The following is a 25,291-nucleotide window of genomic DNA, read 5'->3' as shown; positions in this document are numbered from 1 at the left end:
ATTTATACAAATACATACAGAAGTTTATTGGCATTTGGCATGCTGATTCTTATTTCATTTAAACCCTATGCTGTCTTTGAACTCAAGCTGAAAACTGTTATCCAAAACTATAAAACACAGATTTTAAAAAGTACGATTCAGTAATGCTGTAAAACTATCAAGCTTTGAACTATGAAGCTTTTTTATTGAATGCAAGCAATAAGAGAAATGTTAACTGCAAGAATTCTGAATAAAACAGGTATATTATTATAAAAGGATTCTCGGTATGATAGTAGTTTTAAACTGAGTCTGGGCACTCAAGAAAAGAAAACATTTGAAGCATTAGTATGTGTTATGTGCCACAAATTATGCTCAGAAAATTCATTACACTTAATCATAAAATGTTCTAATAAAAATTTTATGGATGAGCTTTGAAAGGACATTAGAGAATTTGAGAGATATTCCCACTTTTACAAAGAATGCCAAGGCTGTAATTCATCCTTCAGAAGCAACATCATGAACAAACATATAAAAACAGACCACAACTGTTGTAAAATATGCTGAGTATCACTGCTACATAAAATAAACATTTAGATGTAAATTATACCACAAACATTTAAGATAATTATTTCAAGTAGCACTCCCCATATCACATCTTCAGGTGTGGTCTCCTCCTGGACCATTACATCTCACCTATGTCATCTGCTTTACTCATTGGCACCTACCTGGATGTAAGGCTCTTTTCTTTTCACATCCCAGGGCTCTCTCTTGGCTCCAAAAAGGTGAACAGGTATCACTTAGATATAACAAGACTCATTTATTTTAAAAAATAGAAATATGAGTTTTGTTGAATTCTGTAATTTTCAACCCAGTATTATCCTCAACAGAGAAGACAGAACATTGTAGAATGCTAGCAAATGGTTTCCCCAAATGTTATTTGGTGACTTGGAACAGAATGTTTTTATGGCAATTATACATGCTACCAGAACACAAAGAATGGCAACGACAATCCTTTTTACACATTTACTAGAAACCAGAGAGTATTATAGGTTAATGCAAACAAACAAAAAAAGAGAACAACAAAGTAATTTATGAGACCAAACGTATTTTTTCTCTTTCATGAGAGTGTTTGGCCAAATGTCCAGTAAATGGAAGAAACGAGGTTTTAAACAATGTTATCTGAGTTTGTGCAGGTCTACAAACACAGATGTATATAGTGATGTTTAAAGCAATGTTCTGTAGGGACCAAGGGTAGGCTGCCCCCAAGATGAACACTTAAGCATGGACATTCTTTGGGCTAACGGTAACTGATACCCTGACTTAAGAGTACATTTTTACCCTCCCTTAACTTTGTAGAAGGATCTAACTTGGGGGTCTTTCACAGAATATGGGTGATTAGAAGTGACAAATTTTATCTGAGTGACCCACCTGTGATGTGGCAAACATCTAATTACCAAACATCTACTCTTCTCATTGCCTGGTGAAGTGCATTCTTCTACTCGAAAATCCCCAGTCCTCCTCTTCCTCCTCAGTTCAGGAAGACATAAATGCCTCCTTTTGCCTGACTGCTTTTGGGATCTCCAACCCTGTGAAGGCTTCTTTTTTTTTTTTAAAGATTTTATTTTATTTATTTGACAGACAGAGATCACAAGTAGGCAGAGAGGCAGGCAGAGAGAAAGAGAGAGAGAAGCAGACTCTCCGCTGAGCAGAGAGTCCGACACAGGGCTCGATCCCAGGACCCTGGGATCATGAGCTGAGCAGAAGGCAGAGGCTTTAACCCACTGAGCCACCCAGGCACTCCCCCTGTGAAGGCTTCTTACACACAGAAAATTTAAGTTGCTCTTTCGTGACAATCTATCTCATTGGATTCTTAGTCCAGCTAGAAGGACCTTAAAAGGAACAGAAATTCAAGCTCCCTGACAAAATCGACACAAAGTTGGTCTCAAGAAGTCGGCATTGATCTTGTTAGTTCGGATGAGAGAAAGCACACCACAGGTCCTATGTCCCCAGGCACGGCTGTTGCAGACAAGGGACATGTAGCCTAGGCTCAAGACATAGGAATGTGACCCCACTAGCTTACAAGTGACTAATCAGCACTACTCTACAGTGTAATTATGGGATACACCTCATTAAACCTCTCAGATAAAGAAGAAAGATATTTTTCTGATTCAAAGTGTTTTCAGATCAAGTACACCTCTAGGTTACAAGATGAAGGGGCACCAGAAGTACGCAAGGACATCTGCTAACATGGCCTCTTGAGTCTATGAGTTTTCTTCTCTGTTTTTTCCGGTTTCATCTTAGGCCACAAAATTACACCACTTCTATTATTTGTGACGAGTTTACGACAACACAATTGTCCAAATTCATCTTACCCTAACAATAAGGCAATGAAAGGCGGAATTCTATGTAACACAGCAATTCCAAATCTGCATAAATCCAGAGAGATTTTTACCACACAATTTGATTTTCACATCAATAAAATATTAGACATAAACAAAGCACATCTAGTGGAAACAAGCCACAATAAATGAAAGTGTAGACATTACTGGGTCACTAAAGAAAGCCCTTGACATTTCCAATTTCACACCATTGAATTAATCATTCTTGCTGCTTTAAAAACACAAATCAGGGGCGCCTTGGTGGCTTAGTCGGGTAAGCATCTGCCTTTGGCTCAGGTCATGATCCCAGGACACCAGGATCCAGCCCTGAGTTAGCTCCCAGCTCAGTGGGGAGCTTGCTTCTCCCTCCCCTCCCCGACTAACTCTTGTTCTCTCTTGCTCACTCTTCTCTCGCTCTCAAATAAATAAATAATCTAACTTGATTACAAAATAGTCTAAGAAAAAAACACTTGGCCTGATTATTTACGTAACTGCAGGTAGACGGAGGTTGAGCTAGAGACACTTTAAAAACAGGTTTGCAGGAACATTTCATGAGGAATATCTAAATTGAACTTTTTAAAAGAAGATTTTATTTATTTATTTATGTATTTATTTGAGAGAGAGAAAAAGAGTGAAAGAGAGGGAGCATGAGAGGGGAGAGGTCAGAAGGAGAAGCAGACTCTCCGCTGAGCAGGGAGCCCGATGTGGGACTCAATCCTGGGACTCCAGGATCATGACCTGAGCCGAAGGCAGTCACTTAACCAACTGAGCCACCCAGGAGCCTCTGAACTTTTAATAGCATCTCCAGGTCAGAGTCCACACCATATACTTGCCACCAGACCTTATGAATAGTAACTACAGATTTCAGTGACTTCCTTTCTTCGTGAAGTCCCCTAAATATCCTAAGTATCCTGCACCTGCTGGAAGTAATTGTCCTTGCTCATATGGTAAAGCAGGCTGGTATTTCCCAAGGGGGCCCTATTTGCCCCATAAAGTCAGTCTTAGTCCCCTACATCTGTCTCGTCATAGCTGAGTCTATGCAGTTCTTTCTCAGCTATGACGTTCCAGTGCAAGCCTTGGTCATATAACCAGTGTTTCTATTTGTGTCTTGTCATCATAAGAACAGATTCTGATTGAAGTTAAACAAATGTACAGGCAGGCATTAAAATATAAAAGCAGTTACTGAGACTCTGAATTCCAGAGGAATCAGGGGAGAAAGATAAACGGTGCAATTTGTTTACAAAGGTGTATTTTGTGCAACTGCAGCAAGTCAGTAACTTAAGGGACAAAATTTTGTAAAGCTGTAAAAACCAAAATATTTTTTGAAAAGTTTTATTTAAATTCCAGTGAGTTAACATGCACTGTCATATGTGTTTCAGGTGTACAACAGTGACTGAACAATTCCATACAACACCCGTGCTCAATACAACAAATGCCCCTCTTCATTCCCATCACTCATTTAGCTCATCCCCCCATCCATCTCCACTCTGGTAACCATCCATTTCTTCTCTGTAAATTAAGAGTCTATTTCTCGATTTGCCCGTCTCCTTTTCTTTCTCCTTTGCTTGTTTGTTTCTTACATTCCACATATGAGTGAAATCACCCAGTATTTGTCCTTCTCTGACTTTTCCGGTTAGCATAATACTCTAGCTCCATCCATGTCATTGCAAATGGCAAGATTTCATTCCATTTTAACGCTGAGTAATATTCTGTTCTAGATATACACACCACATCTCTTTATCTGTTGCCAGTGAACACTTGGACCAGACTGAAGCAGAAATGCTCACTGCACTGACTGTTGTACCAAGAAATCCATGGCAACAGACAGAGCCGGAGCATGGGATGACACCTATCATCCACTCAGGAAAGGGAGGAAGGTCCACACAGTAGTATAACATCTTCCATTTAAGGTCACCCATCTACGTTGGATCTAAACTGTGTTGGGGGGGCGCCTGGGTGGCTCAGTGGGTTAAGCCGCTGCCTTCGGCTCAGGTCATGATCTCAGGGTCCTGGGATTGAGTCCCGCATCGGGCTCTCTGCTCAGTGGGGAGCCTGCTTCCTCCTCTCTCTCTCTGCTTGCCTCTCTGCCTACTTGTAATCTCTCTGTCAAATAAATAAATCTTTAAAAAAAAATAAAAAAATAAACTGTGTTGGGGTTATACACCTGGGATACTAGCACTTTTGCAAACCACAGCACACGCTTTGCTGATCCTGCCTATTCCAATGTGCAGAAGGCGCCTTCATCTCCAACATCTACTCTGCCACGTGCCATTTTAAAGCTATGCTCCAAATGACTGCATCATCCAATACCCTTCCCTCCATCCTCTGCCCTGGGCAAACACAGTCAACACAACAGCATCTGGTCCTCACTAACACAGGAATTCAATTCAATTGTGAAGGTAAGATAGGACTTCCCTACTCCTCAGAAACCCACCACATGGGCGGATTCCTTCATTCCATTACATGTACTCATCAGATGACCCCACCAAGAGATGCCTGTGCCTTTCGAGGGACTAAAGGCAGCCACGTTGAAAGGAGTTAATCACATTTTCTTTTAATAGGTCTTATTAAAGGTCTTATTAAAGAAAGAGGGTGCCACCACCCTCTTTCACTTACATTCGCATCCCACAACCAGGGCTAAATTTCTGAATTGATACCCATCCGCCGTACTAATCTCTAATGGCAATTAAGAGGTCAGTGAGGACACTCTCACCACAACGCAGGCAAAGAAGAACGTTTGAGATGCCTGTGTAGGTGGAAATAAAACTGGGGATAAACAGAAATGGAGAACTGTAGATCACTAGGAAAATAAACAGGTGTAAGTTGTTTTTCTAATTCCAGGGAGTCAGTTGTGCAACCCAGGAACGGTGTCCTCTCTCCACATGCAGAACTCATGCCAGTTCTTCACCCTCTGTACTTTCTCTTTCTTAACTGGGGCTACAGTATCACTCCTACATACCACCCACCATTGTACATGTACGTTTACTTTATAGACATGAAAACAACATCCACACATATGAAGTGGGGCACATACCTTTATTAGGGGCCAAGGTAGAGTGCTTTAGAGTCCCTGGGGAAGTCCAGAGAGCCTTTCAAACTGAAATAGGTTTAAGTAAGCTCAGTGGCAGTCTTCTCTGAAGGACACGGAAGGGGAAGGTCGTGGGAGACAGTGGTTGCTCAGAAAGGTGGACTGGGAATGTCATATGAGAAGGTACATTAACTTCTGACTCTGCAGCTTGTTATGTAGGGAATGCACTAGTAAGATCGCCTTGTGTCACTTAAAGTCCCCTGCAAAACTTCTGCCTACACGAAATGTATGCTAAGTAGCATTGTCATAGAGTACTTCAGTTAGTCATTCAGTGAGACCCATATACCATCTATAATATATCCATTCTATTACCCCACTGGTCCCAAGGAGGAGAAAATGATACGATAAACTAAAGGGAAACAATCACACATTAGCTACACATTAAGGCCACTGAGAAAACGGATTACTAGATATAATTCCACTCTGTTGCCAAAAAGGTGATAGATACAATCAGTTATCTACAACCTTATATAAAATGAGATAGGTTAACATTGGTAGTCAGATAACACTTCACTCATTACATAACCATGTTAACATGATAAAAATCATTATGTTTTATTAATTAAAAAATATTAAGTTCACAATAGACTAAGTTATGCATTTCAATCCCCTCTATAATCCTTACTCAAAATACAGAATTGAAGCATTAAAAAGCATCAAGTGCTGGATATAGTGATGTGGAAATAGTGATTTTAGTAATTTTCAGGTGTGAGATCATTTGCAACAAATGTGGATGTATGCCGTATCAGGGAAGAGTTACATGTCCTCTTTATGATGTCTGTGAGGATTTCTTCCTTTCAACCACATCCACTAATATTCTCTACTTCTAACTATTGCTATAGTAAGGATACGTCAGTATTTTATTGGATTGCCACCACTTCTGCCTCTAATACCAGTTGCTAAAATATTTTATTTATAACATTCAGAAAATCTTTCAGTTTTAATAATGAAGATCATGTTCCGAACACCTTTTCCATGACAACTGTCATTAAAGTTATAACCACGAACAATATGTCCATTTAGATTTTCTTCATATATTGTATATTATACTGTCCATCTTCCATGGATAATTGGATATGTGTGAGTCCCACCTAATGAAGGAGCAATCTCATCTCTGATGAAGCAATAATCAGTCACATAATGTCACACATACTAAAAATTAGCGTATTCTCTGAGGCGACTGAGGGTAAGTATACACTAATATTTGCTAGACATAAATATCAGATAGCGCCCATGTAAAAAAAATATTGAAGTTAATTAGAACTATGCAAAAATCTATCCACTTAATCTTTTGAAGCATAACAGGACAGACATTTTTGTAACAGTTTAACTTAGTTATTACTCCTTATCATGAATATTCTGATGTAATGTCAGAACAGACTGACTGCTGCAGTGCTTTCTACTTAACTTCTGTGACATTTACTGATATCTGATGTTCGGTTACATATATTTCTAAATATTTATATCTTCCAAATTACTTTCTTTTATGTACCCACGGGTGTTTGCTAAAGTGTATATTTAAAATGAAGGTCTCTCCTCATTCATTAAGTTTGTAGGGTTTGAATCTAGTGTCAATTTTCGGATATTAAGAATTGAATTCCAATTAAAGGCACTGCAAATTCTCTATATTTTACAGCTTCTATGCTGTATGAGAACTATGATGTTTAGTGAGTTGAGAGTTCCAGCCAGAGGCCTGACACATTCCTTTACCTTTGCCATGTTTCCCCTCAGTATGAACTCTAATGCTGATTAAGGGTTGAGGAATCCTAAAAAAGTTTTACCACATTCTTTACATTTCTAAGTTTTTTTCTCCAATATGAATTCTCTGATGTTCAATAAAGATTGACTTCTGATTAAAGGGCTTGCCAAATTATGTTTGCAAAACCTTTTCCAGGATACATTCTCTGATCAAATCAGACTTTGGATTGCCTAAAGGCCTTGACATGTTCTTTATTTTGGTTAGGATTCCTTCAAGTATGAATTCTGTGATGTCTAGTCAGGTGTGAGTGCTGGATAAAGGTGTCACCACATTCTTTACATATGTAAGGTTTCTCTCCACTATGAATTCTGTGATGCCGAGTCAGGTGCGAGTGCCGGTTAAAGGCCTGGCCACATTCTTTACATATATAAGGTTTCTCTCCAGTATGAATTCTGTGATGTTCAGTAAGCTTTGATTGCTGGTTAAAGGCCTTACCACATTCTTGACATTGGTAAGGTTTCTCTCCACTGTGAATTCTGTGATGCCGAGTCAGGTGCGAGTGCCGGTTAAAGGCCTGACCACATTCTTTACATATGTAAGGTTTCTCTCCAGTATGAATTCTGAGATGTTCAGTAAGCTTTGAGTGCTGGTTAAAGGCCTGGCCACATTCTTTACATATGTAAGGTTTCTCTCCACTATGAATTCTGTGATGTCGAGTAAGGTTAGAGTGCTGGTTAAAGGACTGACCACATTCTTTACATATGTAAGGTTTTTCACCACTGTGAATTCTGTGATGTTGAGTAAGACTTGAGTGATGGTTAAAGGCCTGGCCACATTCTTTACATTGGTAAGGTTTCTCTCCAGTATGAATTCTGTGATGCTGAATAAGGTTTGAGTGCTGGTTAAAGGCCTTGCCACATTCTTCACATTGGTAAGGTTTCTCTCCAGTATGAATTCTTTGATGTCGAGTAAGCATTGAGTGCTGGTTAAAGGCCTTTCCACATTCTTCACATTGGTAAGGTTTCTCTCCAGGATGAATTCTGTCATGTTGATTAACGTGTGAATTGTGGATAAAGACCTTGCTACATTCTTCACATTTGTAAGGTTTCTCTCCAGTACGCATTGGCTGATGTTGAGATAATGTTGTGTGCCAGTCAAAGGCTTTACCACATTCCTCACAAATGCAAGTTTTCTGTCCAGTAGTGACTGTGTTATGTATGTTTAGTCCTGATGATTGGCCCAACATGTTTTCTGTTTTATTACACCTGTGTAAATTTCTTTCCATGTGAATTCTCTGATAATCACCCACACTGGAGGACTGGTTAACAGATTTCCGACATTCATTGTATTTACAAGGATTTTCTCCTATAGGGATATTCTTAAGTATAATCAGGTCGGAGCTTTGGTAAGAGACTTCCACACATTTATTACATTCATAATGATTCTCTGGAAAATGAGTCCTCACATGTTTATTAACATTTGAACCCTCGTTAAATTTGTTCTCAGATTCACCACACTGAGCAATGTTCTGGTCATCTTGTAGTGTTGAATCCTCAGTGAAGGATCTCTCCAATGGATCCCACTGAGCAGGTTGTTCTTCATTTTTAAGTCTCTGATTTTCAGAAATATTTGACTCAGTCAATCCAATCCTACTTTCAAAATGGTTCAAATAATTATTTTCAGCATGGACTAAGCAACTTTCCAGATTTTCCAAATTTTCATTCTCCAGATATGTATGTTTGACCATTTGATTTGAGCACTTGCTTATAGAAAGACACTGCTTTGCAGAAGTAGCAGACTTAAGAAGGGATGTTTTCCAAAGTGTTTTATATCCTTCACCATTTTGGACAGTCAGATTCATATTACGGACCGTAGTCTCAGTTTCGTTATGTCCTTCATGATATCTTTGATGCTCTTCACTTTCCCCATCATTTTTCCAGTCTATCATTAAGTGTAAATTTTCAAGGGCACTATGTTTATATCTACCCACTGCCACGTTTTGGAAAGAAGCTTCTATGCACAGCTTTGGCAGGAAACTCTGGGTGCCATGTGAAGATACAGCTGAAAGATATCGAATAAGAAAAAAGTAAAATCATTCCACTTACTATTCTCAGATGAATATAATGAAAGCTTCTAATATGCAAAATTAAAATCAATCACAGAACTTCAGCAATATGGCTGAGAAAGAATCATCAGGACTTCATTGCTCCAAGGAGACATAAACTTGCAGACAATGTACAGACCACAAAAGCTATCACATAGTTCCAAAGTATAATGTGAAGCACAGATCATGATCCTGTATCTCAAAAAACCAGGAAAAGTGCCAATGACCCCAAAATTAGCAGAAGGAAGCAAATTTAAACTTAAAATAGAAATCAACAAAAGAGGAGATAGCAAAAACAGGAAAACAACAAGAGGAAGACTGCATTTTCAGAAAAGATCAACAAAATTGGTATACTTTTAACTAAATAAAGAATGGAAGAGAAAATACTAAGTAAAATCAGAAGTGAAGAAGTGAAAGCAGGCACAATATAACCGATACCCTAGAAATAAAAACATTTATGAGGTGATGATGGATAATTATATGACCACAAATAGGGATCAAAAAAACTTGTGAAAATCTCAAAATGTATATAACATATCTGACTCCATTATGGAGAAATAATTTGAAAAAATAAATATATCAAATCATCTACTATTAAGTAGATTGAAAAAGTAATAATAATTCAAAAAACAAAAAAACAACCTCCCAAAAAAGAAAGTCCTGTACCAGATAAATTCACTGGATAATTCAAACATTTAAAGAGAAAGTACTTTAAATCTCTCCAACATTTCCAAGGAGTGAAGCAAAAGGAAACTATCAGGCAATCTCTGTAACACCAGCTCTACCACCTTATCAAAGCCAAGGAAGACACCATGAACAGAGAAGACCAGAAAATACTACCTATGAGGAGTAGTTATTCTAAGTCCACAATAAAATAAAGCAAACTGAATCAAAAGCACATTTCACTATTTTACAACATAATCAATTGAGAATTCCTCCTGAAGTTCAGGGTCTTTTTAACATTTGGAAATCTATAAATTTAAGAGTTTGCATTAACAGAACGAAGGCCAAACATGACACGTTCGTATTAACTGAGGCAGAACATGAGTTTCATGATTAAAATCACTCAAGAGCAGGAACAGAAGGAAACCACTTCAGTATAACAAAGGCCATATAGGTGCTAAAAGCTGAAACCTAGTGCATTCAATAGTAAAAGACTGAATGCTTCTCCTGTGTGATCAGAAACGAGGTAATGGAGTGATGTCCGCACTTCCATTCAACATAGTACTGGATATTCCAGTCAGTACAATCAGGCATGAAAAAATATGTCAAAGGAATCCAATTAAAAAAAAAAAAAAAAAAGGAAGAAAACTAACTGTTCACAGATGACATGATCTGTAGAACACCTTAAGGAATGCCTATTTTTATTTGTATGTGATTTTACTGTTTGGTCATCACTTGTATTATTTATTTCTGCTAATTTTCCACAGTAGCCTTTCAAATTTCAATTTTTTAATGCTACAAATGCCTGATTAAAGAAAAAAAAGGTTCAAATAAACAAGGTAATGTTACACTACAAGGAAATAGAAAAAGAAGAAACATAAACATCAAATTTAGTAGAGGAAGGAAATAACAATGAAAAATCAAACATAAATAAAGCAGATCAGAATAAAAAGTAATATAACACTGAAAGTCTCTTTCAAAATTCCAATGCCTTTTTTTTTTTTTGGCAGATCAAAACCCCTCTTAACATTCATGTGGCTGTTACAGGATAACATCCCCAGAATAATTTTCAAACTGAAGAGTACGTTGGAGGCACTACACTCCCTGATTTAAAACATAGTACAAAGCTATAGTTATCACAATAATGCACAACAGGGATAGCTGTGCAATACAGGGATAGCTGTGCATTACACAATAATGCAATACAGGGATAGCTAACAAAAATGTAGAGATGAGCTACACCTGTCCTTATCCAATGTTAATGTGAAGTGAAGATCCTGTCAAAACTTATATTCTGATTTGGATTTCTAGGTGGGATCTGAGTTTCCACATTTCTCACGAGCTTATAAGTGATGCCAATATCTTAGTTCACGTGCCACACTCTTATATTCCAAAAATAAAAAGGATGACTTTGAATATTGTGGAAATTACAACTTCTAATACCAAGAACAAAACAACAATTCTTCCTCAACATTTACTACTCACTACATCACATGGTAACATGTTTTCATAAATTCACCCATGAATCCACACTAACCTATGCAAACAGTAGAGTTGTTCTTCACCCTTCAAAAAATGTTGTGGCAAAATTTCAGTTACAGTACATCCTGAGTTTTACCCCAGATTGTCTGAAACCGAATTGCTCTGAGACAAACAGGCCACTAGACAGACGCATCCCTAAAAGAAGGCTCACAGCAGGTTTCAAAGTGACAGTGGGAATGCAAACATGACTAAACCATAGAACGTATTAACTAAAACAGGTAAGTAAGGATAAAACATAAAAGGAAAAATTATAGGGGTGCCTGGGTGGCTCAGTGGGTTAAAGCCTCTGCCTTCAGCTCAGGTCATGATCCCAGAGTCCCGTGATCAAGTCCTGCATTGGGCTCTCTGCTCAGCAGGGAGCCTTGCTTCCTCCTCTCCCTCTGCCTACTTGTGATCTCTCTGTCTCTGTCAAATAAATAAATAAAATCTTTTTTTTAAAATTACGAATTCAATAAAAAAGAATAAAAATGATAGACTAGAGGTTTTTTGTTTTGTTTTGTTTTTAATGTCATTGAAACAGAAATGCTGGGGCACCTGGGTGGCTCAGTCATTAAGCGTCTGCCTTCAGATAGGGTCTGCCTTTGGCTGGGGGCCTGCATTGGGCTCCCTGCTCAGCAGGAAGCCTGTCTCTCCCTGTCCTACTACCCCTGTTTGTGTTCCTTCTCTCTCTCTCTTTTTTTTTTAAGATTTTATTTATTTATTTGATAGAGAAAGAGAGAGAGAGATCACAAGTAGACAGAGAGGCAGGCAGAGAGGGGGAAGCAGGTTCCCTGCTGAGGAGAGAGCCTCATGTGGGGCTCAATCCCAGGACCCCGAGATCATGACCTGAGCTGAAGGCAGAGTCTTAACCCATTGAGCCACCCAGGAACTCACTGTGTTCCCTCTCTTGCTGTCAAATAAATAAATAAAATCTTTAAAAAACAAACAAAAGAAAGAAACTGAGAAATGCTTTCAGTGATAAAAATTTTGAATATATTTGTGGATGAAGGTTTCTGTGTCTTGTGAAAACACCACAGAGACAAACACACAAGAATAGGAGTAAAATTACTATCATTTTTGAGTCTCGTATAGCATTCAAAGTATCTGTTCTCATGTAGCTTTTGTGCGGAGTTGTATTTTACAATTTTAAGGCAGTGGAGCATTCAGGATGCACGTTTTCTTTCTCTAGAGCAACAGAGAAGTGATAAGAAATGCTATGTCTGCGACGTGAGTGTGGAATAAAATGGAAATACACAGGGCCAAGCTATTGTTTATTTATAATCTCGACTTCAAACAACGGTATCTTCAGCCAACAGAGGAGAGAGCCTTCTCTTTCAAAGCAGACTACAAAGCAAAACAGAGAAGGGAGTTCCCCTGATTAAGTAAAACGACTTATGCACATCTTTCAGTAAATTCTCCCAAAGCCCATAATAATAAATGAGAAAAATTATTAACCTTCAAGTGGAGGAATCCAGCAGAGAACACAGAGGAAATGAAGCATACGAATCTGTAATGGGTCACACTGGTGACAGTGCCTGACAGTCTTCAAAGGACACATAGTAACTACTGGGAAATAAATGCCCAGGATAGCAAGTACATCATAAGCTAAACGCACACATTAAAGTTCCCCTTTTATTCAAATATCAAGCCAAATATACCTCCTGTAATAGTGTATATAAGCTCTGTCCTTCGTGTGTGATCACAGGCTTTTACAGGCTCCTCCTGACATTCTGATCAGGTGAATCACAAAAGACTTGGTCCAGAGACCCAGACTTGGGAGGCTAACCGATGTGTAAGAATCGTGGTCCTCTCACCTCCAGCAGGTGCCCTGCCCTCACTTCATGATGTCCTCCAAGGTCCCCAAAACACTGCAGGCTTTCTCCACTGAAACACAGACGGACTGGGAGTTCAGAGCCCAGTCCCAGTCCTCATACTGACCGATGTCCTGTCCAATTTCTGCCTCTCAAGAATAATGTTCTAGTCTTTCCTGAGAGTGCCCATAGCATGGTACCTCTCTATATAAATGTCACTGATCTAGTCAAGTGGACGGGGAACAAAGTTCATTTAATGCCAGGGCTGAATCTTCAGCTCCCTTAGCTCATTTATCTCTCAGGTTTAACCAAAGAATGACAAAAATTAATTCCTTTTTAGGTGGTGGAAAAATAGAAGAAAGAGGCACATCTCACATGGGAACCAGGAGACTGAATCAAGGATGTGTGGAATCCAGCTTAAGTTCAGTCAAGGGCACTAAGTGTGTTTTTAAAAACAAAAGCAAACCAAACACTATTTCTAGAATCTGAAGCACACGGTTGCATCTGGGCAGTCAGACTTTGAGAATGTAGGCTCCGGACAAAATTGCAGGCCTGCGTGACCTAAGATAAGCAATTTAAAGGGTTCCTAAACACAGGGAAGAGGCTAACCCTGGAGTCCTTCCCTCCCTTCACTTTTCATTCGAGCCAACTCCACCTCTGCATGGTGGACTTCATCAACCACCCTTCTCTGGGCCTCTTTTATTTCTCCTTCTTCATGTTCCCATGCCGGAAGCATTTGTGCAAACAGCTCCCACACGGACAACTCACACAGGTGCAATCTGGGTACAACACTGGTTTCTGAGTTTGGACCCCACAGATGACACAGATTTTTTAAAATATCAAGGTTTCTCTACACTTTTACTAATCTTCAGTGCTTCACACTATAGGATCTCTTCTGTTTTCACATCAGGCTTCCTCCTAAAAACTGACTTTGCCTAACAGGAAATAAAATCTGTTGCAATTTCCAGCATCCTCAAAAGAATCCACTTATGCAGATATTTGGCCCTTATTACATAAAGGTTAATGGTAAGAGATGAGAGACAAAAAATATACACTGCCAGGAAAACTAGGCAAGAAGCTCTCTCAGAAATGGATGTGCTTCCATGGACATAGTCCTAGGCTGCTCAGGTGTGAGGGCTCTGGGCTCTTCCATGTCTGACTCACTGCTCCACTCTGTTAGGAACTCTCTCCTCCAGCAGTTTAAACTTATCTCCATTGCATTACAGAAAAATTTGCTTTCTTAAGTCTATATCCAATTATGAATACATAGGATTAGCTTCATTTGGAATAGGTTAGCTTTCTTTACATGCAAGTTCTAAAGAAAGTAGTTGGAACTTATGTATGTATATGCGCATCTTTGTCTGGTTTGTTTTCTATTAAGGCATCACTGACAAAGATTGTTACGCTGGTTCAGATGTACAACACAGTGTTTTGACAACTCTCTAGGTTCTACAACGCTCACAAGTGAGCTACTGTCTGTCACTGTACAATGCTATAATACCATGGAATATATTCCTTACGCTGTAACTTTTATCACCATGATTTATTTGTTCCGTAATTGGAAGCCTATACTTCCTACCTCCTTCACCCATTTTGCCCATCGTCCCTCTGCGTTTCACGCTGGCAACCAGCACATTGTTAAACGTATTTATGGGTTTGTTTCTGCTTTCTGGTTGTTTCTTGTCATTTATGACAATGTGGATAGACCTAGAAGATATTATGCTATGTAAAATAAGTCAAAGAAAAAACACTGTATGATTTCACTTATATGTACAATCCAAACAACAAATGAACAAACAAAACCAGAAACATACACCCATGAGTATCGATTTTGTTTTGAATAAAGTCCACGAATAACCTTGAAAACTATAAAAATTCCAAGACTACACACATTTTATAATGTGACAAATTGGCTTCTAACAATTTTCCAGTGCTGGCAGAAGACAAGAGATCCTGGATCAAAGTCCAAGGATCTTAGCTCAGGTCACAGCAATCACGATCATCTTCTTGCTCACATGAATTTCACTTACCAGCCTCCCAACCACAATTCATACATGTGGACACTGCACATGCAGTGGGTCTGTGTCATATCTGTGAGACTCTGAGCATAGGGAACGACAACATATTAAAGGAACAAAGAGCACATCTGCCCGCACTGCACCGCTTCATTTGAGGGAGCTCTCTCCATTTACCTATGCAGTAAACAAATTCTGTCCTCTACCCATGAGCAAGGTAGTATCATATTTTCCCAAGCCTTTTTATACACACACATCAATGGAAAAACAATGAGAATAAAACTTTCAGTGCTTCTATCCATAACACCTGCAGAAACGGAAACCCATCGAAAATCAAATCCCAACAGTATCCACCATTCAGTTTGATCCCAGCTTGGATCCTGCCTCATTCTCCATGTGTATACCGCCTCATGAAACACTCATTAACCTTACACAGCATCCAGGATAAACGTATTCAATTTACACCAGGAAACATTTTTCAAGGCTATGATCCTCAGGATACAATGCAGAAGAATTGGATGAGCTGTCACACTCCCTTCTGTAATCTCCTGTGGAGCCTGCATTTAACCAGGTGAAGAAATCACAATACCACATACCTTAAATTTCTGTCGCGATCTTTCCAAGGGAGATGTGTAAAGGAAAAACAAAACTATGCAAAAGCATACAATTTCCATGTATCTGAAAAGATGTGAGTATTCTGTACTCTTAACCAGGCAAAGCAGGTCCTAGATACAGCAGAATCATGGCTATTTCAATAAAAGGGATGAGAATTGGAAAACACAGGAATTAGTGCAGAGGAGTACTGCAAAGTTGTTCACCAACCATCAACAGGGAATATTAAAAAGAGCAACACAGACCTAAAAGATGTAGGAGATTGTGTAAAATGAAACAAAGGTGATCACAAGGGCAAAAGAAGGGTGGGTAGCCCTGAAGTTAGGTAAAGAACATTGATTCTATGAATGAACTTGACACACAGCTTGTGTCTCTCTGGATCAACATCATGGAAGCACACTGATCCCAATCACGAGCTTGCAACATGATTTCAAGAATAGTAACAATACCGTATACAGCAAACGTTATGATTTGGTTCTGATATGTACAACAGTATCCAAAATACATTTCCCTTCATATTTTACTGCTCATTTGACAGTGACATACAACAGAAAATTAAAAAACTCTTGTACTTGGAAGCTTCTACTTCAAGCTCCTTCCAACAAGCATCCAGAGGGCTAATGTTAATGACCTGGAAGACACCGAAGACCCACACCGTACTTACCACACTGCACACACCCCTGGCCACTATGTAAACATGCAAAACAAGTATCCACCCAAAACCACAGGAGAAATCATTTCACCCAAAAGCTGTCATTGCTGGTGGGAATTTACTTTAGAGTCAATGACCAATGAATTGTATATACCTTACATGTCTGGCAATAAAATCTGTAGAATTTAACCTTCACCCCCTGAACTAAAGAGATAATGATATAAGTTATCAGCTTGTCAAGATTCCTGCTACAGTGTATAACAAGCAGATGCATGTTCATTTGCCAAGACCCTGGAATTCATTTTTGCTATGGGAATACAGGAATAATTCACCTGAGCAAAGAGGCCCATAGAGGTTTTTTGACCTCAAAACTGACATTGAGTACCATGGTACTACAAAACTATAAATGTTAACTAGAGGCAGGAAAAGATGGAGAGAAATCATGGGAAATGTCGGCTCCAAGACTGAGGTGATGTTTAATGATGTCAAGAAATGACTTCGGTAAGCAAATTGAAAGAAAGCACAAATACGACATTTTCAAAATATATTTCAATTTGTTATTAAATACAAGGGGGTAAAAAGGAAAAAAGAATAGAAAACGTCAGTCACTACACAGAAACCACACAACACATTAAATTTTAATAGATTTTTGATCAAAACTGTAAAGATAATCATTTTTTTAGAAAAGCACAAGAGAAAATCAATTTAATCTATCAAAAACAATTAACATACATTTTATGTATGTGTTATCTGTTATTCCTACAATAAAGGAAGCTCAGGAAAAGAAAATGTTAAGAAAATGAAGGAGGGGTGCCTGAATGGCTCAGCAGGTTAAAGCCTCTGCCTTCGGCTCAGGTCATGATCCCAGGGTCCTGGGATCAAGCCCCACATTGGGCTCTCTGCTCAGCAGGGACCCTGCTTCCTCCTCTCTCTCTGCCTGCCTCTCTGCCTACTTGTGATCTCTCTGTCAAATAAATAAATAAAAATCTTAAAAAAAAAAAAAAAAAAGAAAGAAAGAAAGAAAAGAAAAGAAAATCAGAAGGAAGGGGTGCCTGGGTGGTTCAGTCATTAAGCGTCTGCCTAAGGATCAGATCATGATCCTGGATCCTGGGATCGGGTCCCCTTATCGGGCTCCCTGCTCAGCAGGAGTCTGCTTCTCCCTCTTCCATTCCCTCTGCTTGTGTTCTCTCTCTCACTGTCTTTCTCTGTCAAATAAATAAATAAAATCTTTAAAGAAAAGAAAATCAGAAGGAAGAGAAAATATATTTTCTGATACCATATTATATGTGACCACAAGTGCACCACACTTCAAACCAATGTTGTTCAAGGGTCAAGTGTACTTTGTGTTACTGTTTACCCGCAACCTTAATGAAATTGGGGTGGCTAAGGCAGTGTCAAATAACATTTCTTTTATTACACATAGGTATTAACACATTAAAATCCGTTTGGTGTTCTCAATTAAAATACATTAAGTTCAAAAACACTGTAACCAAACTACTGGGAAAAAAAATCACTCTATGATCCTTGGTCAAAATGCCCATTACATCATTCAAGAACCATTCCCGTTCCCCAATACAAGGATCTATATGTCCTGCTCTCCATGCTTTTCAACTGAGGCTAATTATTGAGTATGTGAGGATTTACTATAATTTTATACCTTTTAGGGAAGAGTTCGCTACACTTTCCTCAGTTATCTGTGAATATTTCTTTTATTTCAACCAAGTACCAAATATTTACTAGTATCAATTGCTATGATGAAGATACATCCAGCTTTAAATAACCTACCACTATATTCTCCTTAAACAGCAAATGGCAAAACTATTTAAAATTAAGACTGTTTCTGTGTTTCACTTAAATGCAAATAATAACACCCTCATTCCCTACTTCATTAGGAATTATTTCACTCTTGTACATCAACCACACACAACATCTCCATGTGGACTTTCTTCTTACAGCCTCCTTAATTTTGCATGGAAAAGGAGGTTATAAATGAATTCCACATCACAGTGCCCTCATGTCGTTAAGACCCCAAGAATCAAATTATTTTGCATGCACACAAGCAATAAAGGCTTAGCATGAGATGATTTCAGAATAAAATTAGTAATATTTGCCAAGCGAAATATCTCAAATATAGTATAAAAAAAAGAGAGAGAGAGAGAGACACTGAAATGAATTATCCTTCTCCAGAAATCCATCCCCCACCTTGTTCCTTTCAGGCATATTAACAGATACATTCACCACTAAGTAACATGGGTTTGAACAATGCGGGTCAATTTATAGATTTTTTCTTTCTTATGAATGTAGTGTAGTACTGTAAACATGGTTTCTCTTCATTATGATTTCCCTAATATTTTCTTTTATTAACCTTACTTTATTATAAAAATACTATATAGTATATGGACAACATAAAAGGAGGATGATTAACTGTTAATGTTCTAGGTAAGGTTTCTGATCCACAACAGGCTATTTCTATGGAAAAGTAGGTACGGTTTTGAGTTCTGGGGACTCAAGAGTTACACGCTGGACGCCTGGGTGGCTGTCAGTTAAGCATCTACCTTAGGCTCTGCCTTCGGCTCATGTCATGATCCTGGGGTCCTGGGATGGAGCCAGGCTTTGGGTTCCCTACTCAGTGGGGAGCCTGCTTCTCCCTCTCCCTCTGTGCTCCCCCCATGCCCCGCGGTGTTCTCTGTCTCAAATGAATAAATAAAATCCTTAAAAAAAAAAAAAAAAGCTACACACAGATTTCCCCTTCTGGAGGCAGTTGGAGCCCCTCTAGCCTGCATTGTCCACGGCTAAAATGTCATTGATCTAAGAATTTAAACTCTGAATTTTTCTCTGTAATAAATATTCTGATTTATTATATCTAAAATGTGGTCATGATTTATTGCTTATTACTATGAATGTTCTTACTTAGATTCCCTTTCTACTGCATACTTTGCAAATTGTCTATGTCTTTAATATTTTAATCCTTTATGAAGACACTTTTCTTTTTGAACTGTATATTAAAAACAAAGATCATTCATCAATCATTACATTTTTGGGTTTCTATCCACTATACTTTCTCTGATGCTGAGTAAGAGTTCAGTTCCAGGTAACGACCATGCCATCACTGTTGACATTTGTAAGGTCTCCCCCAGGATATATTATTTCATGTTGAATACATTTGATTATGAATTCAATTCCTTGACACATTCTTCACATTTGTAGGGTTTCAGTCGGTATGTACTCTATGATGTTCAGAAAGTATGTAGTTGTTTAAAGACATTGCCACAGTTTTGTTTTGTTTTTTACATTTGCTGGCACTGTCCCCACTATATATTACCTTATATTGTTAAGTTTTGAGAGAAAGTTAAAGGTTTTGCACATTGTTTACATTTGCAACATTTCATCCCATTATGAAATGTCTGCTGTTGAGTGAGTCTTGAAGACTAAATGGTATGCTGCCCTTACTACATTTTTAAGTCTTCTCTTCAGTAAGGGTACAACGATGTACATTAAGATTCGAGCTTTCATAAACAACTTTCCCACATTTATTACTATAATACTAGTTCTATAGAAACTGAGCTCTCTGATTTTTAATAGGATTTCACCCTTGACTGATGTTTTTCCCAGATTCAATGCACTGGTAAGTTTTGTCTCTATTATAAACACCTCCATAATTATGAAAGTTAAAGCCCTAAGATCTTCCTAAGTTCTTAACACAAGAAACCTAGTTCAAATTAATAATTCTGTGGTAAGTATTGAAAAGTGGTGTCTGGCTAAGGAGCCTACAGTGTGTATCAAACTTGGACTTTGCAATAAGAAAGGATTATGTGTTGGTGGAAGTATAGTGAACCCTCTGGAAAGCACTTCTCAAATCAATCACATTAGGCATTTTATCTTCATTTTTAAATGTCTAACATTCTGAAATGTGTCAGTTAATGATTAAACCAATCTTAAATTTAAAATCATTTGCATGATTACTTTCAGCATGGACCAGGTGATTTTCCAGAATTTCCAAATATCATTCAAAAAAACAAGAAATATGTATGTTTAAAAAATTGATTATCATCCCTGGGTTCAAAGACATTCTTCTGCAAATGTAACTGACTTTTAAGGTGAGGTTTTCACCCAACTTTTTATATCCTTGATCTCTTGTGGCACTAAGGATTTTGTAGTAGGTAAGTCACAATTCTATCCATTATAATGTCCTTTCTGTCCTTCACTAACCCCCATCATTCCCAGTCATTCATAAGTATAAATACTTATTTCCACAGCTTCCACATCTTCCCATATCACTCTACAAACTGATTCTCCCTTCCCTGTCTTTGCCAAGAGGTCTTGCCTGTTATGGAAAGACACAACTAAAAGATACAAAGTAAGTTACCACACTAAGTACAATGACATGCATGTATGTTAAAACGCTCTTGTGGAGAATTGATACTCATCATAGCATATCAGCCAAAGGGGGAAATAGGAACCACCAGGACTGTGCTCCTCCATGGAGACAAAAATGGAAGGACTTAACATTTTAGAGAGAGCTCAGAAGCAGTTAGGAGAACACAGCTCCCGCAGGCAAGAACAAAGGAAGAAGAGCCACATGAAAGAGACAAGGAGAGTTTGTGACACTTGCCCACAACAGCCATTCACCCTCCCAGACACTCCATGGCAACACTGTGAGAACACTCTCTCCTTCCTCAGGAGAGAAACACTGTACGTTCAGTGCTCTCACTACTTTGCCGCTGCCTGAGGACATGTTCCAGTCCTGCCTGACACGGAAGGAGCAAGGAATGAGCTCCCTCTGGAAGCACCATGGTGGTTGCTCAGTGAAGGACGAGCACTTGTTCAACCAATGGAGAGACTACAGAGCTGAAGACAAAGAGAGAGAGGAAGCTATCGTGGACATGAAGTACTAACTGCAGTTTTATACCTGGGGAATTACAAAAATTCAGACATGACAAATGCCCACAACATGTGTGCCAGGTCCCAGAATTACTATTATTTGTGTTCCTCTCTGCAAGGTATGTCCATAATCTAGGGCTCAGAGGCTACTTTTTAAAAAAATTCCCAAATGTCAACAAAATACAATCAGGCATACAAAGAACCAGGAAAATGTGTTTCAAACAGAGGAATGAAATAAATCTCTAAAATAGCCTTAAATTAATTAAGAATTATTATTAACTGCCTGACAAAAAATTCATATACCCATCATAAAGATGTTCATGGAAGAAGATGATTACCTAAATGCTATCAGGGAAACTATGCATGACCAAAATGAAAGCCCAAACAGACAAAAAGCATAAGAACAATGAATCAGAAATTGGGAGCTGAAGAGTACAATCATTGAATTTAAAAATACACCAAGGGGTCAGCCATAGACTTGACTAATCAGAATAAAGATTCAAACATCTTAAAGACACTTTAAATTCTTTACTGATAGGAACAAAGAAAAATGTGGAAAAGAACAGAGTCTAAGGGACTCATGGGAGACCAACAAGTGGACCAATCTGTCCATTAAAGGGACCCCATAAAGACAGAAGAGTCAAAGGCAGCAGAGTTTACATGAAAAACTAAAGGTCTGTACATCCCACGTATATGGAAAGAGACTAATTCAACAAGCTCAGTAAATTCAAACTAGGATAAATCTCAATACAGGAACACAGCAACACATCATATTTAACCTATCACAAATCACAGGTGAAAAGAGAATTTTGAAACAGCATGACAAAGCCAACCATCTTGTACAAGAGAGCTTTGTAAGATTAATAGTGGGATTCCCAGCAGACCAGATAGGAAGAACTACATGGGAAAATATATTCATATACTGAAAGATCAAAAAACAACCAAGAATAATATTTTACCTGGCAAAACTATTTTCCATAACTATAGAAATTAAGACATTCCCAGGTAAAAACCCCTGTAAGTTTACCAGTAGACCTGTCCCACAGAAATGTTAAAGAAGTCTTTGTAGGAGAAATAAAAGGATTCTAAACAGTAACTAAAACCACTTGATAACATAAAGCTCTCCACTAAATACAAGTATTTACACAATTATAGAAACCTGTAGTGTTGTAATTAAGTAGCACATGTCACTTTTACTTCTGCTATAGAACTTTATTATATAAAAGCATAAAAATCATAAATCCAGGCAACAAAGTCTACAACATGAAAGAATGTGATACTGGTAACATAAAGTGGGTGCAGGGGTAGAGATGATAAGTAGAAGAGTTCTGTATGCAATTCACAATAGCACTTAAATGGTTTGTTATACGTTTAAAATATTTCAAGTAAACTCTAACATAACTTCTATGAAAATAAGTACAGAGAAGACACAAAAAGTTAATGAGAATGGTATCAAAGCATATCATGGGTATAACACCACAATTAATATAATGTAATTCCAAAACTTGATACAGAGGTATAAAATGTTTAAAAATTACACTAAATTCACTAAAAGTGTTTCTCTCATGCAAAGGGAATATACGTTCACCAAAAGATGATGAAATTAATTCTATTATTATAACAACTCAATACAACACTCACTGAACACTAACCAATAAAAAAAATACACAAGATGAGTCATTAAGTATGCATGGGTGGCAATTATACAGACAAATACATATATAATTTTATTGGTAAAAGGCATAAAGTTGATTCACAGGAGATAAACTCACATTGTCTTGAAATCTACTGAGTTGAAAATTGTCATCCTACAATAAAATAAACAGGCAACAACAATATCACAACTAAATAATGTGGAGAGTCCTGTACAAAAGGAAGCACATTATTATAGAACTGCAAAAGCAGAAGACAAAATTTAACCCAAAGAAGTGTACATAAAAACACATGAATTTCTGAAAGGAAACCTTCTTCTATAGAAGTGTAATTGTAGGGCGCCTGGGTGGCTCAGTGCTTAAGCCTCTGCTTCGGCTCAGGTCATGATCTCAGGGTCCTGGGATCAAGCCCCACATCGGGCTCTCTGCTCAGCGGGGACCCTACTTCCCCCCTCTATCTGCCTGCCTCTCTACCTACTTGTGATCTATCTCTCTGTCAAATAAATAAATAAAACATTAAAAAAAAAAAAAAGAAGTGTAATTGTAAACTGTGTAATTTTAAACTGTGACTATGTAGCCAGAAAAACAAGTATTTTCAATTATTGGCATAACCCCATTGACAGTAAAATTGTAAAGAATTTCATTAAAATCAACCATGAATAGCTCTAACAGAAAATTTTATGAATGAGCACTTAAAAGACACTAAAAAAGTTTAATGTTATTAACATGTCCCTCCTCTTATGCAGAATGCAAGGCTCTAACACATTCCTTAGAAAGAAGCAGGCTTGGGTGCTGGGTGAATTAGCAGGTTTACCTCCAACTCTTGATTTCACCTCAGGTCACAATCTCAGGGTTGTGGGATTGAGCACCTCAGGTAGTCTGTTTAGGATTCTCTCCCTCTCCCCCTCCCCCCACTAGTGCTGACTACCTCATGCTCTCTCCCTCGCTCATAAATAAATAAATAAATAAATAAAGAAGAGAACCAAGCACCCCAAGAAATAAAATTCATTTTGAAAAAAAGAATATCAAAATTGTAAAACAGGCTGGCAATCACTTTGCAAAAAATAAATATTGGGAATTAAATTTGGATACATTCTGAGTAAAGCAGAAAAGCCTAACAGTTAACTTCTCCTGAAGTAAAATTACACTTATTAACAAACTTTTTTTTTCAATATGAGAATTGTATTAATTATCCACCTCACTTCTTAGCAGCATACACCCATGTCATATCACAACTATTCATATAAAAAAATCAGAGATGAATTTGATATATAACAAATAAGAAAGTGAAAACATATGACAAAAATCACAAGAACTTTATATCATACAAAATTATAAAATGATGCAATTATTAAGAAATAAAATAACAACTGAGACTTTTTAATATAGGCTATAAGTTCTAAGTTCTAAATGTTCTAGCTCCCTTATGGCATTAATTTGTGGTTTATGTAGGAATTCTAGGATATAAATAGATACATCACATTATTTCACCACTGAGGAATGCAACATAGAGTGGAACTTTCTATTATTAGTCATTACAAAGAAAAATAAACCTTTGAAGGGAAATAAAGGACTATATTTTCTCATTTTAGGGAGGTGCATTATTATCTGCTAAGATTACTGAGTCTCAATTTTGTTCTATTAAAAGTAAAGCCTCCATCACATCGGAAAGCATAAACCAGAAAACATCGGATATCAATCTCCAGTGTTCCCAGGATTTCTGCACAAAACCCCAATACGTCACTGTTATCATGACACACTTCTCACACAAGGCAAAAAAGAACTCAGAAAAGGTTTAGCATAGAGTTCCAGAAATACGGAGATTTTTCCAGAGCCCTCACGGCCCATGGAGAAGCTCTCAGGTCATGGAGGCCCTCCCACTCCCATGGTAGTTGCCTGGCCCTCACTGTGGATGTGATGGATCATCACTCAAGCTGAAGGAGAATCTTCAGAGAATTTAAGAGCTTGATAATGTTACACAGCAGATGTCCCTCTGAGAGAGGGAGAGAACTAAAACTAGGCTTCTCAAACTAATTACCATTCAAGGAGAGCTACTTAAAACACATTTTAAGGTCAATCTTCCTGCTTCACCTTTGGACCTCACCTCTGTCATCTGCTTCATTCAGTCGCACCTACCTGGGTCGATGGCTACTCTCTTCTTTCTCTTCATACCCTAGAGCTCCTTCTCTTGCTCCAAAAAGATGACCAGGTTTGGCTTCCACACAAGATCTGTTTA

The 25,291-nt window shown here is 38.0% G+C and overlaps 1 protein-coding gene across 6 annotated transcripts in view; it reads right to left on the bottom strand.

The window, feature by feature from the left end:
- LOC309852747 (uncharacterized protein) overlaps positions 1 to 25,291 on the bottom strand; it is a 187,156-nt gene that overhangs the window by 140,888 nt on the left and 20,977 nt on the right. For 3 of the 6 annotated variants that reach the window (XM_082709968.1, XM_082709967.1, XM_082709966.1), the window contains 2 exons: positions 25,192 to 25,284; positions 3,674 to 9,205 (listed from right to left, as the gene is read on the bottom strand). In XM_082709968.1, coding sequence (XP_082566094.1) covers positions 7,416 to 9,205; positions 25,192 to 25,225 — 1,824 coding nt within the window. In that variant the 5' untranslated portion in view covers positions 25,226 to 25,284 and the 3' untranslated portion in view covers positions 3,674 to 7,415. Of the gene's footprint in view, positions 1 to 3,673; positions 9,206 to 25,191; positions 25,285 to 25,291 lie in introns of those variants that run through there. The other 3 variants (XM_082709961.1, XM_082709964.1, XM_082709963.1) reach the window with 1 other exon arrangement.

The sequence above is a fragment of the Mustela nivalis genome, assembly GCF_964662115.1.
Source record: "Mustela nivalis genome assembly, chromosome: 18".
NCBI classification, from domain to species: Eukaryota; Metazoa; Chordata; class Mammalia; order Carnivora; family Mustelidae; genus Mustela; species Mustela nivalis.
This window is presented reverse-complemented; position numbering and strand designations above follow the sequence as displayed.